This window comes from Garra rufa, chromosome 6 (genome assembly GCF_049309525.1).
Source record: "Garra rufa chromosome 6, GarRuf1.0, whole genome shotgun sequence".
Taxonomy (NCBI): Eukaryota; Metazoa; Chordata; class Actinopteri; order Cypriniformes; family Cyprinidae; genus Garra; species Garra rufa.
Window position 1 is genome coordinate 55,199,809 of NC_133366.1, and position 25,604 is coordinate 55,225,412.

Genomic DNA, 25,604 nt, shown 5'->3' on the forward strand with positions numbered 1-25,604 from the left:
AGAGAGAGAGAGAGAGAGAGAGAGAGAGAGAGAGAGAGAGAGAGGAGTCGAGGGCGAAATACAGAGAGTGCGGGAGTGAGAGAGAAAGAGAGAAGAGGCTTGAATGTGCTGCAGAAACGTTCGTGTTCGGGTTTGAATGTGGCGGCTCCGTGCGGGATTCTGATCCAGAACGAGCGAAAGTTTGACGCAGAACCAACATGAGAGAGTTTGTGTCGAGCTGCTGCCTCGTCCTGCTGTGTATCGGCTGCTCCTCTCAGTGTAAGTACGACAAAACAGCCGCTATTCTATTCTACTGCAACTACTCTGAGCGGCACAACTTGAGACTTTCTGCTGTTTTCAGTGTCCTTGTCGCCGAAGGAGGCGAACGAGTTCCTCCGCAGACACCGGAGGGCGAACCAGGTGTTCGAGGAGACCAAGCAGGGTCATCTGGAGAGGGAGTGTGTGGAGGAGAGATGCACTAAAGAGGAGGCGAGAGAAGTGTTTGAGAATGACCCTGAGACGGTAAGAGTCTTACAGAACTAACCAGCCTACGCCACTGCTCCAGTTCATCGCTTTAACAGATGCTCTGCATTACAGCCAATGTTTGATGTGATCCTCACTGATTCTTCATCTTATTCAAACTAGAGCACTCGATGATGCTCCCTAACTAACTAATGACTAAACTGATGCTGTGATTAATCGGTTTAGTCAATGCATTTGACTCAGTGGCATTTAATAGTGTGCACTTTATGATACTCCCCACTAACTAATTGGTTAGCATTCCCTGATGCCGCGATTAATCGGTTTATAATGTGCATTCGACTAATTTTTGATGCAATCTTTCATCCTCATCATCCTTTTCTGTAATGATAGTGTCAGTCCCTACATAGTGTGCACTTTATGATGCTCCCTACTAACTCATAACTAATTGGTTAGCATTAGTCGGTGCATTCGACTCCAGTTTATTTTTGATCAGCTTTCATCCTAATCTTCCTCTTCTGCAACGAGTGTCGATCCCTAGCCTGTGTGCACTTGGGCATGCTCACTAATCAAGCAACTAATGATGCTGCAAATAATTGGTTTAGTCAATGCATTTGACTCTAGATTATTTTTGATGCATTCTTTCATCCTCATCAACCTTTTCTGTAATGATATTGTCAGTCCCTACATAGTGCACACTATATGATGGTCCCTACTAACTCATAACTAATTAGTTTGCATTCCCTGATGCCACGATTAATTGGTTTAGTCAATGCATTTGACTCCAGCAAATTTTTGATGTGGTATTCTTTCATCATCATTGTCCTCTGTTATAATGACTGTCGATCCCTAGATAGTGTGAACTTGATATTGCTCCCGAACTAAGTAATTGGTTAGCATTTCCTGATGCCGTGATTAATCGGTTTAGTCAATGCATTTGACTCCAGCCTGTTTCTGATGGGGTCTTTCATCATCATCGTCCTCTATTGTAATGAGTGTTGATCCCTAGATAGTGTGCACTTGATGATTCTGCCTAACTATCTAATAACTAATCAATTACCATTCCCTGCTGAGGCGATTAATCGGTTTAGTCAGTGCATTTGACTCCGGCTTATTCTTGATGTCATCTTTCATCCTAATCTTCCTCTTCAGTAATGAGTGTCAATCCCTAACAAGTGTGCACTTAGGGATGCTCACTAATCAGGCAGCTAATTGTTTAGCATTCCCTGATGTTGCAATTAATCTGTTTAGTCAATGTAGTCGACTCTTATCTTATTTTTAATGATGTCTTTCATCCTAATCTTCCTCTTCAGTAATGAGTGTCGATCCCTAACAAGTGTGCACTTAGGGATGCTCACTAATCAAGCGACCAGTTGTTTAGAGTTACCTGATGCTGCCTTTAAAAAAAGACTCTAGCTTATTTGTGACGCCAAATTTCATCCTTATCATCCTTTACTGTAACAATAGTGTCGATCCCTTGATAAAGTGCACTTGATTGACTAACAAATAACTAATTGGCCATGATTAATCAGTTTAGTCGATGCATTCGACTCCATCTTTTTTTTGTTGATCTTTCATCCTAATCTTCCTCAAAGCAATGATGTCAATCCCTAGCTAGTGAGCACTCAGTGATGTTTGCTAGCTAACTAACTAACGCTGGTGAGATTAATCAGTTTAGTCCATGCTCTGCATTCCAGCTGATGTTTGAGCCTCATCTATCTCTTCTGTGATGATAGTGCCCTATCCTAGTCAGTAACTATTTAACTAAATGGTGTGCATTACTGCAGCGATTAATCGCTTTAGTCAATGTGCTGAATTCCAGTTGATGTTTTCTATAGACTGCTTCTGTAATGATTCTATGTTAGTGTGCACTACATAGTCTCTTGTAGGGCTGCAGTGGTCCATTTAACAGGGAGGTTGTCACATTTATAGAGCATGTCTTTAAAACTGTATAATGAGGGAAATAAAGTGGTTGTAAACTCATTCGAACTCACGCATAATCATAAACTCTAAATAATCAACCTGATTGTTTTACAAACTGACAGTTTTCATTGACACTTTGCACCAAACTACATGTTGAGCATTACAGTCCTAAACTTGTCTACGTAACAAAAACTTGATATGAATGTGAGATATTCCGCACTGATGCTATTATTGCCGTGGTATTCTCCCATGAGTCAGTGCACTGCACCTGATTCAGGTCAATAACACCGCATGAATATGATTCCTCAAACACAGGCTGTTCTCCTCTGGGAGCTGATATGCAAATGAGCCCATCTGTGAGCTTCCCGATTGGTCCCCGAGGGGCGTGTCGCCGCTGTGACTGACTGCCGAGCCTGGAATGTGTTTTTGATACAGAATGAATTCCAGTGTGGCGGCACATGTCTGACGCGCCGTTCCCTGCACGCATCTCATGAATGCGCTGATTAGATTTAATCCCGTTTGCTCTGTCTGTAAGGATTGGGAATGTTTGGGAAGCATAACAGATTATTATGACTTCAGTCCCCTAAGACTTTCTATTATTAGCTTGACCATGAGAAATCCTGGAATCAACTTTACCAAGTGCAGACACGTGTCTCCTGAGAGCAGAATGAGGTGAGGTGAGTCAAGGAGATGTGAAGCAGGTTTGCGTGTCAGGGATGTTGGATTTCCACTCCCTGCATGCATTATTCAGCGGGAGCGCGTGCGACCGGCTTCTCTGACTCTGCAGATTTCTCACTGCAGTGTGTGAGTGAGTCAGCATGCTGGTTACCAGGTTACTTACCTGCAGCCACTGCGTCCTGGTTGAAGAGCTGCGTGACTTTAATCCACAGAGGATGTGACATCGATTAGCTCAGGGGTCAATGGGGTCACTTATGATTCATTTGCTCTCATTAATGCTGTTGCATTAAATACTGCAGGGATATTAGTGTATATAATGAGACTGAAGTCTTCAGTAGTTTTACTCCACCTCATACCCTTGCAGTGTGTATGTGTGTGTTTGTGTGTCCTTTCATACCGTCTTAGAAACATGAGACAAGACACATTATCCACCTTCATGTAAGACAAAATATGGGCTCGACATGTCAGGACAGGAACGGAGTCATCATGGACTGTCTGCAGTTCTCATGTGTCTTCATAACTAACCATTCAAGAGCAAAACCTGTTATACTGTTTATAATTAGTCTTTTCTCATCAGGGCTTTTTGTCTTTTATAGGAATATTTCTACCCGAAGTATCAGGGTGAGTCTCCTGCAGCTCTTTTCACAAATGCATTGAGTTGATTTGCTGAATCATCTGCTGATGCTGATGGAGATGTTTGATTCTTTTTAATGCCCCAGCATGTATGGAGAAGTTTGGAGACTCTGAGAAGAAGAAACAGGATCTGATTACCTGCGTCCACAGTGAGTGTCATATCCATCCATTTACAGTGAGGGAAGAAATTATTTGATCCCCTGCTGATTTTGTACATTTGCCCACTGGCAAGAAATGAGTCTATAATTTTAATGGTAGGTTTATTTGAACAGTCAGAGACAGAATAACAACGGAAAAAATCTGAAAACCACATTTCAAAAAAGTTATAAATTGATTTGCATTTTAATGAGTGAAATAAGTATTTGACCCTTGTTGGCAATCACAGAGGTCAGACGTTTTTCGTAGTTGTCCAGCAGGTTTGCACACATCTCTTTGCACATCCTCTCCAAGTCATTAAGGTTTGGAGGCTGATGTTTGGCAACTCGAACCTTCTGCTCCCTCCACAGATTTTCTATGGGATTAAGGTCTGGAGACTGGCTAGTCCACTCCAAGACCTTCATGTGCTTCTTCTTGAGCCACTCCTTTGTTGCCTTGGGGTCATTGTCATGCTGGAATACCCATCCACCACCCATTCTTAATGGTTCTCACCCAATATTTGATGGTATATGTCCTCGTCCATCGTCCCTTTGATGCTGTGTAGTTGTCCTGTCCCTTTAGCAGAAAAACACCCCCAAAGCGTGTGTTCACCTCCATGTTTGGCGATGGGGATGGTGTTCTTGGGGTCATAGGCAGCATTCCTCCTCCTCCAAACACGGCGAGTTGAGTTGATGCCAAAGAGCTGAATTTTGGTCTCATCCGACCACAACACTTTCACCCAGTTCTCCTCTGAATCATTCAGATGTTTATTTGGGCCTGTACATGTGGGGACCTTCTGGGCGCTGCAGGATTTCAGTTCTTCACGGCGTAGTGGTTTACCAATTGTTTTCTTGGTGACTATGGTCCCAGCTGCCTTCAGATCATTGACGAGATCCTCCTGTGTAGTTCTGGGCTGATTCCTCATCGTTCTCATGATCATTGTAACTCCACGAGGTGAGATCTCGCATGGAGCCCCAGGGAGACAGTTATTTTGTGTTTCTTCCATTTGCGAATAATCACAGCAACTGTTGTCTCCTTCTCACCAAGCTGCTTGGCGATGGTCTTGTAGCCCATTCCAGTCTTGTGTAGGTCTACAATCTTGTCCCTGACATCCTTGGACAGCTCTTTGGCCTTGGTCATGGTGGAGAGTTTGGAATCTGATTGGTTGATTTCTTCTGTGGACAGGTGTCTTTTATACAAGTAACAAGCTGAGATTAGGAGCACTCCCTTAAAGAGAGTCAGTCTGTTACCTGTATAAAAGACACCTGGGAGCCAGAAATCTTGCTGATTGATATGGTATCAAATAGGGATGTAACGGTATCAAAACTTCACGGTACGGTAATACCTCGGTATGAATGTCACGGTACGGTATTTATTGAATCGTTTACAGGAAAAACAAAACTAATGAAGAGACTCGAAAAAAGTGCCAGAAGTGTTTATTAAACAGTTTACATGAACACTGAACATATAAATGGCATACGAATTAGCCATCTATCTGTAAACTTTTAAACAGGAACTTCAATTTTTCAATTTTAATAACAAAAAATTATTAAACCATGTAACCACATTACTTTTTTTTCGCAGTACTTTAGCCTACTTTGTGTAGTAACGAAAACATTCATTTCAGTGGAAAAATAAGTCCAAAACTCTGTTTTAACATTTTGAACAATAGGGCTCCACAATCTTTTGCTTTTTTTTTTTTTTAGAAATTCTTGTGTGTTTTTATTTTTCTGATAATCAAATGAAAGAATAAACATTTATTTTTAATCAAATGAAAAATAAACCCTTTTAATTTTTGGCAAACAAACAGAGGTTTACTGTTAAAATCAATACATGGAAGAAAAATTATATTCAGTTTAAAACGTTTAAATAATAATTGTAGTATTTTTGTTCTACAATTAAGTGGTTAATCTTGTTGTAATATTTATTTTTTTATCATATTGTTTTACGTAAATTATTTAAATAGGAATATATGCACACCTACATTATACTGTACAAAAGTAATACAAGACTAATATTGTTCTGTTTCATGTTAAACCGTACTTTTATTTTGACAGGTTGCCGTAAAGTTTCTGTGTATACCGTAGTATGATATGATGCTAGTTTTCTCAAATGAAACGGTAAAAGTGACACTCACAGCAGCTTTGGAGACTGAGTTATCTGTTCATGTGAGATGCAAAGGCCAAAAATAAGCGTGAGCGTCACGCGTGCTTCAGTATGAGTGTAGTAAAAAAAAAAAAAACGTGTCTCCTCCATTCATAACACAGAGGCAAACGGAACATGCAGGATTCATATTAAAAACGGTCTTTCTCCATTTCAGTTTTCACAGACACTAGTCCATATCGCGATTTGAATTAAGTGACAGACCAACTTTTGATTTATTAATCCAATAATCGACAAATTCCGTGGCATTTCGCGCTATAGTAAATTCCGTTTTTATGAATGGAGTCCGCGATCCAGTCCGTGTTTTCGCGGAGGAGACATTGTAAACGCGTGACAGTGTAGAGACAGAAATGACATGCCTTCGTGTAAGTAAGATAAATAACATAAGGCAATTTAGTTTGTTTAATAAAAGAACAATATATAGACCTGTTCTATAGGAAAGATAACCTTAAATGACTTCTATTGTGATCTGCCGCTATATCGAAAATAAAATGAACTTGACGTTCAAGGGGGCCGGGCAACAGACCGCAAAGGATGACGGCCACACCTGGGCTGATGGGAATTGTAGTTCCCGCTACCTCCCGTTCGCTCCATTCGCCTGAGCAAACTTTTCTTAGAAGAACTATGGTTTTATCGAGTCATGCGACCACGGTAGTATCGAAAAAAATTGCTATTGCGGTACGACGGTATTTACAATACCGTTACATCCCTAGTATCAAATACTTTTCACTCATTAAAATATAAATCAATTTATAACTTTTTTGAAATGTGTTTTTCAGAATTTTTTTTGTCGTTATTCTGTCTCTCACTGTTCAAATTAACCTACAATTAAAATTATAGACTGATCATTTCTTTGTCAGTAGGCAAACATACAAAAATTTTGCACTGTAGCTTCATTCTGTGTGTGTGTGTGTGTGTGTGTGTGTGTGTGTGTGTGTGTGCAGTGCTGCAGTGCGTTTGCAGCAGTGATCTGTTATTTATATCTACATCAAGAGCTCACTGTGAGTTTGATCTTGTGTCTGAACATCTCGCTCCTCTCGTTCTCATCTCGTCACTTAGTAAATCAGGTTTGAAGTGTGTGTGAGCATCTGAATGAGCGAAGCCCGTCAGGTGGGTGTGTGTGTGACGATTTTCATGACGTCGGCTGGAAGCTCGTCCTGCTCTACTCATTTCTGCTGATTCGGAGGCAGCCTCGTGCTGCGCTGTGATTGGCTGGTTTGTGTCCAGCAGAAGCCCTGAGTCAGAGAGAGAGATGCTGCATCTCTTATCTCTTCCTGTCTTTCTCCTCTGTGTTCGGTCGGGCTTCTGGGGCTCATGCACCGTCAGCAATTGCATCCGAGACGAGCAGAGAGTCATCCGAATGCAGAGCTCAAAGACTGTGTGAATGTGTGAATGATTCATCAATGACTTTATTATATAGAGCAATGAATGTCGTCAGAATCTTTCAGTACATTTTAATAACTCCACCTCTGAAATGACTTTGATTTTCAGCTGACATGACAAGACCATGTGGGATGTTAAATTTAGTTAACTTTACCAGTAACACTCTACAATAAGTAAAATGTATGTCAGGTAATGCATTAACAAAACCAAGTAACAGGACCAAGGCAAAGCAATTTATATGTTTATATTTAGAAGTGTTTTACATTGTTAGTTCATGTTAAATAATATATAATAATATATCTTTATGATGAATCATTTGCTTTATTCTTGAATAGAAGCATCTGCTAAATGAATAAATGTAACATCATTTAGGTTACAAAGTTACAGCTGCAGGGAAAAGCATGTAGTTATAGGATGTTACTGTTTCAAACGGCACAGTACAGAATGTGAATGTTTCGTGACTCAGTGTGGATTTACTGTTGATGATGATCTCTCTTTCTCTGTCTATCTCTCTGGCAGACATTCCAGACCAATGTTCCCCGAACCCCTGCAATCATTACGGGACAGTGCGCTGTGAGGACAAAAAGGGCGAATTCCAGTGTCATTGTTTCACGGGATGGAGCGGCGTCAGGTGTGAGAAAGGTACAAACACACTTTTCAGACACACACACATTCAGGTTAAAAATGCTGATCCTGTGCCAGTAAAGCCCAAGTCTGTCCTGTAGTGATTTATCTGGAGCAGATTCTGTGCAGTGGAAATTTTTTAGGAGCATGAGCGATTCATTTGAAGTGTGAGTCTGTGCATTAATGATCCGTTTGGGGTTGAGTCTGTTCATTAGTGATTCATTTGGACCCAGAGTCTGCACAGTAGTGATTCGTTTGGAGTTGAGTCTGTTCATTAGTGATTCATTTGGACCCAGAGTCTGCACAGTAGTGATTCGTTTGGAGTTGAGTCTGTTCATTAGTGATTCATTTGGGGTTGAGTCTGTTCACTAGTGATTCATTTGGAGCCTGAGTCTGTGCAGTAGTGATTCATTTAGGGTTGAGTCTGTTCACTAGTGATTCATTTGGAGCCTGAGTCTGTGCAGTAGTGATTCATTTAGGGTTGAGTCTGTTCATTAGTGATTCATTTGGAGCCTGAGTCTGTGCAGTAGTGATTCGTTTGGAGTTGAGTCTGTTCATTAGTGATTCATTTGGGGTTGAGGCTGTTCACTAGTGATTCATTTGGAGCCTGAGTCTGTGCAGTAGTGATTCATTTGGAGTTGAGTCTGTTCATTAGTGATTCATTTGGGGTTGAGGCTGTTCACTAGTGATTCATTTGGAGCCTGAGTCTGTGCAGTAGTGATTCATTTAGGGTTGAGTCTGTTCACTAGTGATTCATTTGGAGCCTGAGTCTGTGCAGTAGTGATTCATTTAGGGTTGAGTCTGTTCACTAGTGATTCATTTGGAGCCTGAGTCTGTGCAGTAGTGATTCATTTAGGGTTGAGTCTGTTCACTAGTGATTAATTTGGAGCCAGAGTCTGCGCAGAAGTGATTCATTTGGGCCTGAGTCTGTTCATTAGTGATTTATTTGGAGCCTGAGTCTGTGCAGTAATGATTCAAATAATTTGAAGCTTGAGTCTCATTTGGGGCTGAGTCTGTTCATCAGTGATTCATTTGGAGCATGAGTCTGCGCAATAATGATAATAATGGTTTGTTTGGAGCGTGAGTCTGCACAGTAGTGGAGCTGCGGTATCAAAGTCCCACCCAAACTCCTACAGACAAGTTCACAATTATAACGCCACACCCTATTGTCATAGTATCAAATAACTAATTAAAAGCAAATGTGAACATACTAAAAATGAATTAGAAGTGCAGTTTGATATTTTAGTCTGGCTCACAACTCATATTTACAGGATGGGGTTTATGAGCTATGCTACAGCCACCCACCAGATGGCGATCGAAATCTTTTGGATTCATTTTTCAGGATGTGTGAGACACACTTGATCTAAACACCTTCTGTATGGTTTCATATTTCATGTTCTGAAAGATTTCTGAGAGCCTCCCAAATGCATCTAGATTTGAAAAATGTCTTATTTGATTATCGGGAACATCTCGGTCTGCTGTCACGGAGTGTTGCTGTGAGGACATATTGATGGGGGTGTTTAGTTCTGAATGTCATTGAGGATGTGAATGGAGACTGATGCAGTGATGCAGCACTTCCTGTCCCATCCTGCCGTTCTTCTGCTGACCTGCTCATATCAGATGATGCACGATGCTCTTATAGTAGCACAGGTTGTGCTAGTAGATCTCGAACCCTGCAGGATCATCCATCACATTCTCTAAGTCAGCATAAGCTGAGTGGGTTATTATGCATTGGAACACTATAAGTATTGTTTGCCAAGTTAAAACATCACATTTTAATGCCCTAGAAATCGCCCACAACACCCTAGCAACCACATAGCAACATATTAACAACCATTCAGTACATCTTAGCAACATCCTGCCAGACACTCGTTGTTGGAGTTTCTTGAGTTCCTGAGTGGATGTGTACGTGTAGCTTGTATTGAGCCGTGACTCATCGATCCCGTTGAGAAGCGCCGGTGCGGCTGCAGAGTTTTGATCAGCGTCAGTCGCAGCATAGAGCCGCATTCACGTCTCTGATGATTCATGCAGGATCCTCTTGATGTTGAGAGGAAAGTGTGAGTGACTTTCTGCCAACCGCCCAACACTGAGTCTCTGTTCCCACAGGACTCCGCCCAGCGGCACCGCTCCAGCCAATCACTGAGACCCGTGCTCCTCCTGATTGGCTAACGGCGTGTGTGTTTGTGATTTGCAGATGTGGACGAGTGCAGCAGAGGTAACGGCGGCTGTGAGCACCACTGTAACAACACCATGGGCAGTTACCGTTGCTCCTGTCGTCAGGGATACACGCTCTCGGGCCACCGCACATGTCTGGGTGAGTGTGAGCGTGAGCGCTGGCGCCGGAAAATATACGTCTGACCTGGAGGACAAACACAAAACCAAAGCAACCACAAACATTACTGCTGTAGACATGTGTGACATGTGCATGTGAGCTCTCATTTGAAGTCTTTGAAAGTATTTCTTTAGCTTGTGGTTTAAAAGTTTAATTTAGGTTTTACTCAAATTTAGCTTAGCAATGCAAATATGATCATTCATATATTTTCATGTATAAAAAACAAATGTATACAGTATATATTGCATTATTACACCAATATTATCTCTTATATCTCTTACACAATATTATAATTTTTTTTACTATTCCTTACAGTACTACTCATTACTATGAGAGCATTTTAGTGCCATGTTAAAAAAGAAAAACATCTTAATATTACAAGATCGCAATATTATGAGAATAAAGTCGAAATACTACGAGAATAAAGTCAGAATACTACGAGAACAAAGTCAAAATACCATGAAAATAAAGTCGTAATACTACGAGAATAAAGTCAGAATACTACGCGAATCAAGTCAAAATACTACGAGAATAAAGTCGGAATACTACTAGAATAAAGTCGGAATACTACGAGAATAAAGTCGGAATACTACGAGAATAAAGTCGGAATACTACTAGAATAAAGTCGGAATACTACTAGAATAAAGTCGGAATACTACTAGAATAAAGTCGGAATACTACTAGAATAAAGTCGGAATACTACGAGAATAAAGTCGGAATACTACGAGAATAAAGTCGGAATACTACTAGAATAAAGTCGGAATACTACGAGAATAAAGTCGGAATACTACGAGAATAAAGTCGGAATACTACTAGAATAAAGTCGGAATACTACTAGAATAAAGTCGGAATACTACGAGAATAAAGTCGGAATACTACGAGAATAAAGTCGGAATACTACGAGAATGAAGTCGGAATACTACGAGAATAAAGTCGGAATACTACGAGAATAAAGTCGGAATACTACGAGAATAAAGTCGGAATACTACGAGAATAAAGTCGGAATACTACGAGAATAAAGTCGGAATACTACGAGAATAAAGTCGGAATACTACGAGAATAAAGTCGGAATACTACGAGAATAAAGTCGGAATACTACGAGAATAAAGTCGGAATACTACGAGAATAAAGTCGGAATACTACGAGAATAAAGTCAGAATACTACTAGAATAAAGTCGGAATACTACGAGAATAAAGTTGGAATACTACGAGAATAAAGTCAAAATACTATGAGAATAAAGCCGGAATACTACGAGAATATAGTATTATTAATTTAAATTCTCAAAATATTTTGACTTTATTCTCGTAGTATTTCGACTTTATTTCCAAAACATTTCGACTTCATTCTCAGAATATTTCAACTTTATTCTCGAAATGAATAAAAGTACTTCCTTCAGTGTGTTTGCTGGTTTCTCCACAGATGTGGATGAGTGTGTGGAGACTCCAGACGTGTGCGGATCCGCTCACTGCTCAAACCTGATTGGAAGCTACGACTGCCTGTGTGACGAGGGATTCTTCTATGACAACATCACCAAGAGCTGTGTAGGTGAGTTTACAGGATCTTACTGTACAGTAAAATGTGTATATATACCGTATATATATATATATATATATATATATATAATTAGTTTTCATTTCCACTTTAATTTTAGTAATTCAATTTAGTTGAAATTGAGTTTTACTGAAATGCTATTTAAACTTATTATTATTCTGAGACTTAACTTGCTAATCATGCTAAAAACATGCTAGTAACATCATACAAACAACATGGTAATCATGCTAGAATCATGCTAGCAACTTGCTAATCTTGTTGAAAAATGCTAACAACACGCTAGCAACTTGCTCATAATGGTAGAAACATGCTATCAACTTGCTAATCATGTTAGTGACATAATGCCAACAACATTGTAATCATGCTAGAAATGTACTAATCTTGTTGAAAAATGCTAACAACACGCTAGCAACTTGCTCATAATGGTAGAAACATGCTATCAACTTGCTAATCATGTTAGTGACATAATGCCAACAACATGGTAATCATGCTAGAAGTGTACTAATCTTGTTGGAAAATGCTAACAACATGCTAGTAACTTGTTAATAATGGTAGAAATATGCTAGTGACATGCTAATCATGCTAGAAACACGAAAGCAACTTGCTAATCATGCTAGAAACATGATAGCAACTTGCTAATCATGCTAACAACATGCTAGTAACTTGTTAACCATGCTAATAACCTGCTAGTAACGTGCTAATCATGCTAGTAAAATACTAATCATGATAGAAACATTCTATCAACATGCTAGTAACTTGCTATCTATCTATCTGTCTGTCTGTCTGTCTGTCTGTCTGTCTGTCTGTCTGTTTGTTTGTTTGTTTGTTTGTTTGTTTGTTTGTATAATTAACTTTAAGCTTTCAAAACTATGTTAAACTTCAAACTATTTCAAACTATTTAACTTTTTACATCTTTCAAACTTTTCAAACTTTCTGGTCCGGCTTTCTCAAGCCAACTTAACGTTTTTCTTGACAAACTTTTTTATCTAGTTAGGGTTAGGATATTTTCATTAAAAAATGTCCATATAGTTTAAACATTTTTTACCCAGCTATAGTTATTGTAGGTCATCAAGTTAAACTAAAATGAGAATCGGAAATGCTGTCTTGACAAATAGCTGAAAAAAAAAAAGTTTTTTAGATTATTTATTTTATTTTAAGTAAGCTTTAGTCGTTGAGAAGAATAGCCCTGCTCGAATGTGGCGTCAGTCTGATTATTTGATCATAATGTTGGTCGTCTCTGAGTCTCAGCACATGACGTTTCAGTCTCATTATACGATGTTCTTTTGGGAATCTATTTTTTTTGTGGCTTTTCACCTAGTCAGAAACATTGAGAGGAAACTGCTTACATAACGCTTCAACAGATCCACTTCAGTCGGATCCAAGGAAAATTCTTCCAGCTTATTTGTGGTTCATGTATTTAAACATCTTTCAAGTTTCCCATCAGCAGAGTTACAATCATATTTCCACAGAAAACATGAAGATTCATGTTCACTGCTCTCTCCTGATCTCACGTCTGCCAGCATGTGCTGTTACATCCAAAACAAGAGTAAAGATTATGTAACATCTGTGTGTTTCACTTCAGGTCCCTCAGAGCAGGTCAAGAACGAAACTTTTAGATCATGGTTTATAAAGGCTGTTTTTTAGAGGAATGAGGTGAAAGTGTACGTCTGATGTTGGCAGATAGAAATATTGAGTGTGATGTTGGAGTGTGTTTTGGTCAGTTGTGTTTGAGCTCATGAATCTCTCCTGTTGCTCCGCTCAGATGTGGACGAGTGTGAGTCGCATGTGTGTGAGGAGGAGTGTGTGAACACGCCTGGAAGTTTCCGCTGCTACTGTGACGGACGGCAGGGGAAGAGACTGGGACCAGACCTCAGGAGCTGTGAGGTGAACACACACACACTTACACACACACACACACACACACACACACACACACACACACACACACACACACACACACACACACACACACACTTACATATATATATATATATACACACACACACACACACACACACACACACACACACTTACATATATATATATACACACACACACACACACACACACACACTTACATATATATATATATATATACACACACACACACACACACACACACACACACACACTTACATATATATATATACACACACACACACACACACACACACACACACACACACACACACTTACATATATATATATACACACACACACACACACACACACACACACACACACACACACACACACACACACACACACACACACACACACACACACACACACACTCACACACACACACACACACACACACACACACACACACACACACACACACACACACACACACACACACACACACACACACACACACACACACACACACACACACACACACACAGCCTGTTTCCTCATGGGGACCTAAGAAATGTCCCCACAAGGTCAAAATCTACTGGTATTCCTATCCTTGTGGGGACATTTGGTCCCTATAACGTGATGAATGCCAGGTACACACTAAATATACTGTACATGAATACAGACATTATCATTCAATACTTTGTGGTCAGTATGACTTTATTTTCGATTTTCAAATGTTCAATTTAAGTCAGTTTTCATGTTTCATGTTCTGCTGGTGGCTGGGTAGTTTTCCTTTCATTTCTGTCTTTTGAAAATGACTTTTAGTTTTGTTTAGTTATTCAGTGTTTGATTTCTGTTTCTTTGAACTGTTTCTGCTTGTGACAACATGCTTTTAGCAGAAACCAATCACGTCAAACTGGACTAGCTTCTGTTAATTTGAAACATCATCATTAATAATAAACAACTATAATAATAATAATACTCTTCATTTATGATTCTAAAACTCTGACTGTTTTTTGAGTATTATTGAGATACTCATATAATGTTTTTTATTTTATTTAGAAGTTTTATTAACTTTTGTAACATTTTCATTTTTATATAAATATAGTTTTCATAATTTATTTTATTTTAGTATCAAGTTAAACTAAACTAAAATGAGAAATGTTGCCATGGAAATGAACTGAAATAAAAAATATATATATCAAGTAATGAAAATGTTTTTTTCTAATGGTTTTAATTTTAGTTTTAGTTAACTACCAGCCCTGCTTTAACCAAATAACTGGCAATGAAAACTAATAATAGGAGCACATAAAATTACTAAACCTTAAAATTAAACTGAAAATACATAAATAAAATCTAATTCAAACTTTTAATCTCAGCAAGTCTTGACAAATATTAACAAGTCTTTCCTGTTTTCTTTTGTTGTTTTTAAGTTTAGTTTTCTTTCTTCAGTGTGAATCTTCATTTTGTTGATTCGTGATCCTGAACCACGAAACCAGTCATAAGGGTCCATTTTTTAAAATTGAGATTTATACGTCATCTGAAAGCTGAATAAATGAGTTTACTGTTGATGTATGGTTTGTCAGGATTGGAAAATATTTGAAATACAGTAGAACTATTTGAAAATCTGGAATCTGAGGGTGCAAAAAAAATCTAAATACTGAGAAAGTCACCTCTAAAGTTGTCCAAATGAAGTTCTTAGCAATGCATATTACTAATCAAAAATGAAGTTTTGAAATACTTACAGTAGGAAATTCAAAAAATACCTTCATTGAACATGATCTTCATGGAACTTAATATCTTTAACTTTAATTGCTACAAATATACCTGTGCTACTTGAGACATTGAGTTTTTTGTGAATGTTTGTCTCATCTTCCTCTCTGTGTGTCTGAAGTCCATCGAGCTTCACCGGCCGGTGGACATGAAGAGGAACTCGCGCTCGCTGTACCTGGGCCGCATGTTCAGCGGGATTCCTGTGGTGCGTCTGCGCTTCCGCCGCAGGGTCCAGACGGGGTGAGCACACATCATGCTTTGCAGCAGAGACTTCACTGGAATATCTGTGTTGACGTCTTGTTTGATCCTGACTTGCTCCTCTCAGATTCACGGCGGAGTTTGACCTCAGGACTTACGACCCCGAGGGCGTGATCTTCTTCGCCGGCGGCCACTTGAACAGCTCCTGGATTGTTCTGGTGATGCATCATGGGAAGCTGGAGCTGCAGCTGAAGTATGGAGCCGTGAGTCGAGTGACCAGCAGTGGACCGCAGGTCAATGACGGCCAGTGGCATAAGGTCAGAGGTCAACGCAGGGGTCATGCTAATCACAGGCACACAATTGAGATACAGAGCTTTGCACACACGACACATTGAGCTCAGGGGAGATGGGGCTTCGAGTTTAGCTTGCAACATTTCATAATTTTTTTTTTTTTTTTACTTTTTTTGTGAGGCAGAATAATTCTAAGTCTGTTTGTTTAATTACAAAACTCTTAAAACGCTCTATAATTTTCTAATTTTTCTTTATATATATATATATATTTTTTTTTACATTTCAGCCTTCCAAACAGTATTTCTTAGAACATTAACACCACCTTATGAATTCATATTACACAAAAATGTAATTAAAAAGTAATTTAAAATAATGTATGTTTGTAAATTAAGACCATGTGTTTTAGTTATTGTCTGTGTGATTTGCATTTTTTATATATACACTATTATAAGTTTGGGATCAGTTAATGTTTTTTAAAGAAGTTTCTTATGCACATCAAGGCGGTGTTTATGTAATCAAAAATACAGAATTCTAATTTATTTCTATGATCAAAGTTGAATTTTCAGCATCATTACTCTAGTCTTCAGTGTCACATAATAATTCAGAAATCATTCTAATTTGCTGATTTATTATCAGTGTTGAAAACAGTTGTGCTGCTTAATATCTTTTGCAACCTGTGTTATTTTTTTATTTAGGATTCTTTGATCAATAAAAGGTTCAAATAAACAGCATTTATTTAAAATAGAAAGGTTTTCTAACAATATACACTAATGTTCAAAGGTTTGGAGTCAGTAAATTTTTATTCTTTCTTTTATTTAAAAAAAATCAATACTTTTATTCACCAAGGATGTGTTAAATTAATAAAAAGTCATAGCATAGGGTTACATTGTTAGAAAGGATTTATATTTTGAATAAATGCTGTTCTTTTTGAATCCTAAAAAAATAATCACAGGTTCCAAAAAAAAAAATATATATTTGGCAGCACAACTGTTTCCAAAATTAAATATTCTAATAATAAATCAGCAAATTAGAATGATTTCTGAAGGATCAAATAACACTTGAGACCTATATTATAATAACATTTTGCAATATTACTAATAATATAATTTTCTGTGTTTTTGATCAAATAAATGCAGCCTTGATGAGCAGAAGTGACTTCTTTAAAAACATAAATCTTACTGATCCCAAACTTTTGAGCGGTAGTCTATATATATATATATAAAAAACTTTTATTACTTCTTAAGTGTTTCTGCATGTTTAAAAAAGTCTTCATTTTCCACAAAGGCCTTCAAAGGATCTTTAATTAAAGCAGAAAGTCTTAAATTCATAAAGTTGCATTAAATGTTGCATGATAATTGTTTTAATTTAAATGATTTAAAACATAATGTAGATCTGCTGAAACTTCAAAATCTGAAAATGAACTCATGATGTGGATAATGTCACTAGACATTATGTTCAGAAAACTTAAAAACGACTTTTAACAAATTTATATTCCTATCTGTTTATATTTTGATGCACACAGTATCACTTAATGACTGAACTAAATTGATCTGAATATTGTCTTCTGCAGAGCTTTACAGCTGATTAGTTTAATAATTGATGAATTGTGCAACATTGTTTCCTGTTTATTTCCGTGAAGCTGCTTTGAAGTGATTTTAAGTTGTATAAAGCGCTATAGAAATATATGTGACCCGACTGACTCTCTCTCATTGGTCCACTCAGATCTCAGTTGAAGAACAGGGGCGGAGCCTCGTCATCAAGATTGACAGGGAGGCGGTGATGAAGATCGCAGTGAACGGAGATCTGTTCACAATGAATAAAGGCATGCATGAGCTCAACCTGACGGTGGGCGGCGTTCCCTTCAGAGAAGATGGGCTGGTCAGCAGGGTGAGCTTCAATCATTGGAAACATGATTAAGATGACTTCAATTAGTAATGCTGATCTGAACATGCCCTGTCTCTTTATGTGTTTGTGACGCAGGTTAACCCTCGACTGGACGGGTGTATGAAAGACTGGCGCTGGTTAACCGGTGAGGACACGTCCATTCAGGAAACCATCCGGCACAACGAGCGAATGCAGTGCTACTCCGTCGAGGACCACAGCGCTTTCTACCCTGGACACGGATTCGCCTACTTCAACCACAGCCATGGTGTGTCAGGGGTATTTTAGTACTAGTTATATGCTATTACATTAATTACTTATTTTTTAATTAGCTTTTATTTTTATATTTTCAGTTCATTTGATTTTTGGTATGTACTTTTGTCATTTTTATTGTTATTTTTTTCTTTAAACATTTTTATTTGGCTTTGTTTACTTACTTACTTTAAGTAATTTTACTAGTAATTAATAAAAAAGATATTTTTAATAGTTTAGTTTTAGTTAATAACTGCACTAGTGTGTGTAGACCAGTGTTGGGGGTAACGCATTACAAGTTAAGTAATAATATTACTTTTTCCAAGTAACTACTAAAGTTACCTTTTAATTGACAAGAAAATATCTGAGTTACTTTTTCAAATAAGTAACACCAGTTACTTTTCCCCCATTTATTGATTAAAAGCTCTCCTGTCCCCATGTGGAGAGAAATTGTGAGTAAGATGTTACTTTAGTTCTAGAATAAATGTAAACATCACTAAAAAACAGATACAGTATTCTTCAAAATGAATAAAAACACTGAAATTCAATGCAAACCTGCAATAATTAAATATGTTAAATAATACAAATGTCCTTTATGTATTTAATCCCAGTTTATTAACCGATGTCTTTGCTGCCGACCTTCGATGATCCAATTCATCCACACTAATAAGCAAAAATTACCTTTTTTAATTTCTGTAGAGTTGACATTTGTTCTTCTGTGGTCTACTGTACAGACGTCAATTAACTTTTCTCTAAACCTGAGGCTTTTGATGTGAAAAGGCTTTTTTATTTGACAAAAATACAACTTTTTATACTAAAAACAAACAAGCAAGCCCTGCCCAGATTGAAAAAGTAACGCAAAAGTAATGTAGCGCATTACTTTCCATAAAAAGTTACTTTGTAACATAATAAGTTACTTTTATAGTGTGTAACTCAATATTGTAATGCATTACTTTTAAAAGTAACTTTCCCCAACACTGGTGTAGACTTGGTTTATTTTGTGAATCTGGCAAAATTATGGTTTAAAATTTCATAAAAATTGTAAAGTTTTGTTGTGTTTTTTTATTATTTATTTATTTTTTATTACTACCTTTCAATGTGTCTGTTTAGTTCTCTTTTTTCAGTTTTTGTTTAAGGGGTTTATTTTGGTGTATTAAGTTAAATGAAATGCATTAGAAATATTTCATTGGTGACTATGTTTTTTTTTCTTCAAAACAATGTTTTTTAATGGTTTCCGTTTTCATTAGCTATAATAACCCTGTTTTCTGTAGGTGACAATCAGACGCTCAGTGTTCACGTGACCCTGCGTCCTGCATCCTCCGTGGGCGTCCTGTTTGCTCTGGTTCGTCAGGACAGAGTCCCGTTCTCCGTCTCTTTGTCGGACTATCATCCAGGGACGCTGGAGTGGAGTGAGGTGTGTGTGTGTGTGTGTGTGTGTGTGTGTGTGTGTGTGTGTGTGTGTGTGTGTGTGAGATGCTGATGTGTGACATGTTCTGTGCTCTGAAGCTCCACATGTATATAGTGTTGATCTGTGATCCGCAGCACGTGCTGGTGTCGTTCGGTGATGTGGTGGTGGCCAGTGTTGCGGTGAATCTGCGTGACGCTCAAACACACACTGTGAACGTGACGGTGTTCGGGAACAGCTCCCTGCTGGAGGTGGACGGGCAGCTCGCGCAGACGGAGATGGTGGAGAATGTAGACGCTCTGGATCTGGCGTCCTCCTACAGCACCTTTATAGGAGGGATTCCAGGTAATGTCTCACTTCAGTCTTACATTAGTCTCATATTAGTCTTTCATCACTCTTGCATTAGTCTCACATTAGTCTCAAATTAGTCTTACATCACTCTTGCATTAGTCTCACATTAGTCTTTCATCACTCTTGCATTAGTCTCACATTAGTCTCAAATTAGTCTTTCATCACTCTTACATTAGTCTCACATTAGTCTCACATTAGTCTTACATCACTCTTGCATTAGTCTCACATTAGTCTTTCATCACTCTTGCATTAGTCTCACATTAGTCTCAAATTAGTCTTACATCACTCTTGCATTAGTCTCACATTAGTCTTTCATCACTCTTGCATTAGTCTCACATTAGTCTCAAATTAGTCTTACATCACTCTTGCATTAGTCTCACATTAGTCTCACATTAGTCTTACATCACTCTTGCATTAGTCTCACATTAGTCTTACATCACTCTTGCATTAGTCTCACATTAGTCTTACATCACTCTTGCATTAGTCTCACATTAGTCTTTCATCACTCTTGCATTAGTCTCACATTAGTCTCAAATTAGTCTTTCATCACTCTTACATTAGTCTCACATTAGTCTCACATTAGTCTCAAATCAGTCTTTCATCACTCTTGCATTAGTCTCACATTAGTCTCAAATTAGTCTTTCATCACTCTTACATTAGTCTCACATTAGTCTCAAATTAGTCTCTCATCACTCTTGCATTAGTCTCACATTAGTCTTACATCACTCTTGCATTAGTCTCACATTAGTCTTTCATCACTCTTGCATTAGTCTCACATTAGTCTTTCATCACTCTTGCATTAGTCTCACATTAGTCTCAAATTAGTCTTTCATCACTCTTGCATTAGTCTCACATTAGTCTCAAATTAGTCTTTCATCACTCTTACATTAGTCTCACATTAGTCTCAAATTAGTCTCAAATTAGTCTTTCATCACTCTTGCATTAGTCTCACATTAGTCTTACATCACTCTTGCATTAGTCTCACATTAGTCTTGAGTCTCACATTAGTCTCACATTAGTCTTACATCAGTCTTGCATTAGTCTTGCATTAGTCTTACATCAGTCTTGCATTAGTCTTACATCTCGCATTAGTCTTACATCAGTCTCGCATTAGTCTCACATTAGTCTCACGTTTGTCTTGAGTCTCACATTAGTCTTACATCAGTCTTGCATTAGTCTTACATCAGTCTTGCATTAGTCTCAAATTAGTCTTTCATCACTCTTGCATTAGTCTCACATTAGTCTCAAATTAGTCTTACATCACTCTTACATTAGTCTCACATTAGTCTTTCATCACTCTTGCATTAGTCTCACATTAGTCTCAAATTAGTCTTTCATCACTCTTACATTAGTCTCACATTAGTCTCAAATTAGTCTCAAATTAGTCTTTCATCACTCTTGCATTAGTCTCACATTAGTCTTACATCACTCTTGCATTAGTCTCACATTAGTCTTTCATCACTCTTGCATTAGTCTCACATTAGTCTTACATCACTCTTACATTAGTCTCACATTAGTCTTACATCACTCTTGCATTAGTCTCACATTAGTCTTACATCACTCTTGCATTAGTCTCACATTAGTCTTACATCACTCTTGCATTAGTCTCACATTAGTCTTTCATCACTCTTGCATTAGTCTCACATTAGTCTCAAATTAGTCTTTCATCACTCTTACATTAGTCTCACATTAGTCTCACATTAGTCTCAAATCAGTCTTTCATCACTCTTGCATTAGTCTCACATTAGTCTCAAATTAGTCTTTCATCACTCTTACATTAGTCTCACATTAGTCTCAAATTAGTCTCTCATCACTCTTGCATTAGTCTCACATTAGTCTTACATCACTCTTGCATTAGTCTCACATTAGTCTTTCATCACTCTTGCATTAGTCTCACATTAGTCTTTCATCACTCTTGCATTAGTCTCACATTAGTCTCAAATTAGTCTTTCATCACTCTTGCATTAGTCTCACATTAGTCTCAAATTAGTCTTTCATCACTCTTACATTAGTCTCACATTAGTCTCAAATTAGTCTCAAATTAGTCTTTCATCACTCTTGCATTAGTCTCACATTAGTCTTACATCACTCTTGCATTAGTCTCACATTAGTCTTGAGTCTCACATTAGTCTCACATTAGTCTTACATCAGTCTTGCATTAGTCTTGCATTAGTCTTACATCAGTCTTGCATTAGTCTTACATCTCGCATTAGTCTTACATCAGTCTCGCATTAGTCTCACATTAGTCTCACGTTTGTCTTGAGTCTCACATTAGTCTTACATCAGTCTTGCATTAGTCTTACATCAGTCTTGCATTAGTCTCAAATTAGTCTTTCATCACTCTTGCATTAGTCTCACATTAGTCTCAAATTAGTCTTACATCACTCTTACATTAGTCTCACATTAGTCTTTCATCACTCTTGCATTAGTCTCACATTAGTCTCAAATTAGTCTTTCATCACTCTTACATTAGTCTCACATTAGTCTCAAATTAGTCTCAAATTAGTCTTTCATCACTCTTGCATTAGTCTCACATTAGTCTTACATCACTCTTGCATTAGTCTCACATTAGTCTTTCATCACTCTTGCATTAGTCTCACATTAGTCTTACATCACTCTTACATTAGTCTCACATTAGTCTTACATCACTCTTGCATTAGTCTCACATTAGTCTTACATCACTCTTGCATTAGTCTCACATTAGTCTTTCATCACTCTTGCATTAGTCTCACATTAGTCTTTCATCACTCTTGCATTAGTCTCACATTAGTCTCAAATTAGTCTTTCATCACTCTTGCATTAGTCTCACATTAGTCTCAAATTAGTCTTTCATCACTCTTACATTAGTCTCACATTAGTCTTACATCACTCTTGCATTAGTCTCACATTAGTCTCAAATTAGTCTTTCATCACTCTTACATTAGTCTCACATTAGTCTCAAATTAGTCTTTCATCACTCTTACATTAGTCTCACATTAGTCTTACATCACTCTTGCATTAGTCTCACATTAGTCTTTCATCACTCTTGCATTAGTCTCACATTAGTCTTTCATCACTCTTGCATTAGTCTCACATTAGTCTCAAATTAGTCTTTCATCACTCTTGCATTAGTCTCACATTAGTCTCAAATTAGTCTTTCATCACTCTTACATTAGTCTCACATTAGTCTCAAATTAGTCTCAAATTAGTCTTTCATCACTCTTGCATTAGTCTCACATTAGTCTCAAATTAGTCTTTCATCACTCTTACATTAGTCTCACATTAGTCTCAAATTAGTCTCAAATTAGTCTTTCATCACTCTTACATTAGTCTCACATTAGTCTTACATCACTCTTGCATTAGTCTCACATTAGTCTTTCATCACTCTTGCATTAGTCTCACATTAGTCTTTCATCACTCTTGCATTAGTCTCACATTAGTCTCAAATTAGTCTTTCATCACTCTTGCATTAGTCTCACATTAGTCTCAAATTAGTCTTTCATCACTCTTACATTAGTCTCACATTAGTCTCAAATTAGTCTCAAATTAGTCTTTCATCACTCTTGCATTAGTCTCACATTAGTCTTACATCACTCTTGCATTAGTCTCACATTAGTCTTGAGTCTCACATTAGTCTCACATTAGTCTTACATCAGTCTTGCATTAGTCTTGCATTAGTCTTACATCAGTCTTGCATTAGTCTTACATCTCGCATTAGTCTTACATCAGTCTCGCATTAGTCTCACATTAGTCTCACGTTTGTCTTGAGTCTCACATTAGTCTTACATCAGTCTTGCATTAGTCTTACATCAGTCTTGCATTAGTCTTACATCAGTCTTGCATTAGTCTTACATCAGTCTTGCGTTAGTCTTACATCTCGCCTTAGTCTTAAATCAGTCTTGCATTAGTCTTACATCAGTCTTGCATTAGTCTTACATCAGTCTTGCATTAGTCTTACATCTCGCATTAGTCTTACATCAGTCTTGCATTAGTCTTACATCTCGCATTAGTCTTACATCAGTCTTGCATTAGTCTTACATCTCGCATTAGTCTTACATCAGTCTTGCATTAGTCTTACATCAGTCTTGCATTAGTCTTACATCAGTCTTGCATTAGTCTTACATCAGTCTTGCGTTAGTCTTACATCTCGCCTTAGTCTTAAATCAGTCTTGCATTAGTCTTACATCAGTCTTGCGTTAGTCTTGCATTAGTCTTACATCTTGCATTAGTCTTACATCAGTCTTGCATTAGTCTTACATCAGTCTCACATTAGTCTTACATCAGTCTTGCATTACATAATCTTTTATCACTTAAACCAATCTCACATCCATTTCACTTCAATCTTATGTCAGTCTCAACATTAGTCTTACTTCAGTCTCATATTGGTCTCACATAATTTAAACCAGTCTCACACCCATCTTACTTCAGTCTCATCTTGTGTTCTTAAAAAAACTTGTTTTGCTTTTCTCTAAGACAGCAGTGTAATGTACTCTCTATTGGAATCTTTCTGTTATGGTGAAGTTCAAAGGTTTAAGGACATGCGGAATAAAAACAGAAAATGTAATATTTATGAATTCTTTTATTTTAGTTATTTCCGGAGTCATGTGTTTTTTTTATTTACTATACTTTCAATTTAAATCATTTGTTGTGGAGTGAGTGGGAACTAAAATACACTTAAAATACACTAAGTTCATTATTTTTTAGTATTTTTTTCTGAATGTGACTTTTACAACTTTTCTATCAGCAAAGCAGTTTTGACCCGGTGTGACTTGTAATCAGACATTGTTTGTTTTCTAAAAAATACAACAAACTTTGAGGTGGTTGATGTTGAAATGTGACTCTGAGTGAATCTGCAGGCAGTTCAGGTGTCAATCGGTCCCTGATGTTGTTTGTTTGTGCAGATGTGTCTCTGGTGTCCACTCCGGTGTCGGCCTTCTACACGGGCTGCATGGACGTGCGGGTCAACGGTCAGCTGCTGGACGTGGACGAGGCCCAACACAAACACAACGACATCCGCTCTCACTCCTGCCCCCTGGTGGACGAGCAGCAATAACAGCAGCTGAAAGTCCAGCCAAGTGCTTTCCACTGCGGGAGGAGCTTTAATCCGGATCCAGTCAACGGATCCACAAAGGCCTTAGTAAAGCCGGATCCCTCGCCACACTCGCGCACATCACGCACATATAGCACAGAGCCGCGTATCGATGTATTACTCACGTTAGACCAATCAAACACAAGCTACTGACAGCGTGCTGTAAAATACTGTAACTGTACATATGTCACTGTAAAACGCTTTAGAGGAGGACGACTAAAACACCCAACTACCATTAAAGGCCTTCAGGCCTCGATGTAGGTGCTCAACTTCTTCATCATCATCATCATCATCATCATCGTTCAGTAGTTTGAGTTGAGGAGGTTTTTTTAGTCCCTCGTTTGTTCGTCTTTTTTAATCTTGTTTTTATTGTTGAAGTTGTTTTGTATTTTGTTCATGTTTGCTCTGTGTGTGAGACTGAAACGCTTGATGAAAACTAATAAAGGAGGATGGTGTTGTTATGATCATGAATTCTGTCCACAGATGTTCAAAATAACTCATAAGCTATCCTGATGAGTTATTTTACACGGTTCCTTATAAAACACAAAGATCAGAAGCACACAATGCAACTATACAAACACTAAATTCACAAAAACACTACACTAAAACCATAGGTTTGTTCATATTTGTGACTCTGGAC

At 37.9% G+C, this 25,604-nt stretch overlaps 1 protein-coding gene across 1 annotated transcript; it reads left to right on the forward strand.

Moving 5' to 3' along the window:
* On the forward strand, positions 1-25,428 carry LOC141336005 (growth arrest-specific protein 6-like). The gene is made up of 15 exons (XM_073841513.1): positions 1-258; positions 341-501; positions 3,657-3,681; positions 3,780-3,842; positions 7,894-8,016; positions 10,193-10,312; positions 11,751-11,876; positions 13,645-13,766; positions 15,640-15,758; positions 15,844-16,033; positions 17,730-17,894; positions 17,988-18,156; positions 19,412-19,554; positions 19,683-19,890; positions 24,777-25,428. Exons 1-15 carry the CDS (start codon positions 198-200, stop codon positions 24,926-24,928), a joined length of 1,947 nt encoding a protein of 648 aa, XP_073697614.1. The 5' UTR covers positions 1-197; the 3' UTR covers positions 24,929-25,428.
* Positions 25,429-25,604: the final 176 nt, after the last annotated feature.